General features: G+C 33.9%; 1 protein-coding gene across 1 annotated transcript; it reads left to right on the top strand.

The window, feature by feature from the left end:
• The first annotated feature begins 324 nt into the window (after window positions 1–324).
• Window positions 325–1,631, top strand: LOC149154388 (LOB domain-containing protein 23-like). Its single transcript, XM_089444133.1, has 3 exons — window positions 325–388; window positions 963–1,162; window positions 1,353–1,631. The coding sequence occupies exons 1-3, from the start codon at window positions 325–327 to the stop codon at window positions 1,629–1,631; spliced, it is 543 nt and encodes a 180-aa protein (XP_089300259.1).
• Window positions 1,632–3,030: the final 1,399 nt, after the last annotated feature.

Raw genomic sequence — 3,030 nt, 5'->3', positions numbered from 1 at the left:
AATCGTAAAACTTGGGTGTTTCTCTCTAAGAAATTATAAATTAAAAAGTATTAAGTCAAATCCAAAATGTTGACTATTTATCGTTTTGAATAATTTAATATTTGACTTAATGAAAATTATTGTGTTATATCATAAATGAAAAGTACAAGTCAAATCTAAAAAATTTAAATATTTACACTTTTGAATACTTTAATATTTGACTTAATCGCATTATTATTTTATATCACAGAAATAAATCGATAAAACTAAAATGTTTCTATATTACGTGTATATTTTAACTTGTCTTGACCTTTAATCGAGTTAATTAACAACAGTTTAGTTCGTATGAATGTTGTTGGCAGCAGTCGGCGCAACGCAAATCTGCTTGTTTATTTGTCGCCCTGCGAGAGTTAGTGTGCACATCTTTTTATATGGAATCATAAAAATCATTTAATTTTTACTAAAATTTAACTTCTAGAATTAGAATAAAAGTAGAGTCAATCACTAGAAGTGATATATGATCCCGTAAATGAGGTATTTCGGATGACGTAATCTTTGATGACGAGCGACCGGAGACTTTTAAACCTCATGTTGCTAGCATCCTGCTTGGCCCCAACCTTTCAGTGGTTTCCAGAACGACAACAATGCTCTGACGATAATTTATGACGCAACTTATTTGCACAAAGCCTTCGATTTGCCTATATTTATTTGCTGAAATCGAATAGCAGAGAATTATTGCAGATCTGGCTGTGGCAATACCAATTTCCTCATCATCAATCAACGATCATTTTATCGGCAGCGCGCATTTGATCATGTAACATACGCTTTATAATTTCTTTAATTCTCTTTCGTTTCCGAATCTCTCCGCTTATCTTTCTGATTAACAAATTAAAGTTACAGCTGCTGTTTTACATGATTGAAGCAGTGTTGGGTTTTTGGGTTTATTGATATCTGATTCTAATTTGTGGCAATCTTCGTTCCAGTTTCGCAGATGATGAACAATGGCAAAGAGGGGCAACACCCTCCATCTCCGTCCGCTGCTTTTCATGATCATTGCAAGATGGAGCAAAAGCAATGTTTGGATAATTGCGCCATCCTTTACTCTTTCCTGTCAAATGATCTCCACAAGTTCTCAATCTTGCATCAAGTGTTTGGGGCCTGCAACGTTGTGAAATTGATTCAAGTAAGGTCCAACAATATTTTGTAGCAGGTTTTCCCATTCTAAAATATTAAACGATCTTCACTTCCGATTTCCCTTTCCATCATACTAAATCATTTTAACCCCTGATACATATGGTATGCAAAATTTAGATCTTTTAACGCAAATCTTCTCTGCTTCCAACTCCATTGTATAATCTGTTGCACTGTGGCAGGATCTTCCCTTGGACCAGGGAGTTGAAGCAATAAATAGTATGGTCTACGAAGCAAGTGCAAGAATACAAGATCCCGTATTCGGCTGTGCAGGAATAATACATCGTCTTCAACTCCAAATATCAGAGCTGGACTCGCGAATAGCTGCAACAGAGGCAAAAATCCAGAAAATACGTTCCCAGGAGGAGCAACTTCTGGCGTCTATCCCAGGATTCCATAACATGTTTAATCCCACAATCAGCACATCATTAAACGCCGCTGATTACGATGACGGGGACTAATTCAATTCACAATTTAAGGGATCGAGTAGAATGTAGTTTCGGAACATGAATACCAAAGTGATGAAAAAATATGTTGTTTATTACTGTCTGTTTTAATAAAGGGAAATTCGAAAAATATGGCATGTCCAAGGAGTTCTTCATAAACACATTGCATTCATTATTTGAGGGAAAGAAATAATAAAATATTTTTGGGGCAAAGAACGCAGGGTCTCGGATTATGAACATTGTCATTGGAGCTTCCAATATGACCAATATGGTGTTGGAGTGGTTATGTTGGGGTATCTGATTATGAACATTGTCATTGGAGCCTCCAAGAAGAACAATATGGTGTTGGAGTGGGTTATGTTGGGGTATGTGATGTTGGCGGAGACACTGACTTCTCTGTTGCTGACAGTTCGATGACCTAAGACACTCAAATAATCTCTTGTCGCAGTTGTTTCATCTCCCCTACGGTCAGGCATCGTGCGCTTTGTTATTCTTCAACCGTCTTTTGTTATTCTTCAACCGTTGGATATGATAAGCTTAGAGAAATTGTTCTTCCTTCTCTGTTACTGATAGTTCGATGACCGAAGACACTCAAATCATCTCTGGTTGCATTTGTTTCATCTCCCCTACAGTCAGGCATCGTGCCCCTTGTTATTCTTCAACCGCTGTATATGATAAGTTTGGAGCAATTTTTATGAGAATGTGTTAAATATATCTGACATTTCCATAGAAAGATAAGTACATATTTTATTTACATTTTATCTCTGTAAAAGAAAAGATGCAATATGAATATTTTTGCATATAAAATTTAAGTAAATGTGTAGATTTTATTACCGCCCTTTGTTATTCTTCAACCGTTGACTATGATAAGCTTGGATCAATTTTTATGAGAGTGTCTTCAAGATTCATAGAAAGATAAGTATACATTTTATTTACATTCTATTTATTGAAAATAAAATATTTAATATGAATATTTTTACCAACAAAATATAAGTAAATGTGTATATTTTATTACAAAGATTACATGTGAGTCTTGTGAGTCTTGTGCGTTAAAAACTAAGTAGATTTTTCATTTTCTTCGAATGGAAGATAAGTGAAGAGGTTTTGGAATTTGTGCTTACACAAAACTCACACTATTTTTCTTAGTACATAAAATACATTATTATATGTGGATAAATATTTTTATTATATATTTGCAGCATTAAAAGATAAGTAAGCTTGTTTGTTTTTATATAACATTGCATATGCATTTTATGACACAAAAGATAGGATGCATTTCATACTGTTGTATGAAATAATAGCAAATCCAAGTTATTTTATTGGAAGTGAATATAGATTAAAGAGGGTAATTTGTGAAATATTTTCATGGATGGTGAAAAATAAAGAATAAAAGTTAGTTAGATTATATTCTTGG

This window comes from Pinus tabuliformis, chromosome 9 (genome assembly GCF_031772625.1).
Source record: "Pinus tabuliformis cultivar Carrire ecotype Pingquan chromosome 9, CPIR1, whole genome shotgun sequence".
NCBI classification, from domain to species: Eukaryota; Viridiplantae; Streptophyta; class Pinopsida; order Pinales; family Pinaceae; genus Pinus; species Pinus tabuliformis.
Note: the sequence above shows the minus strand (reverse complement) of the source record. Positions and strands in the feature narration are given on the sequence as shown.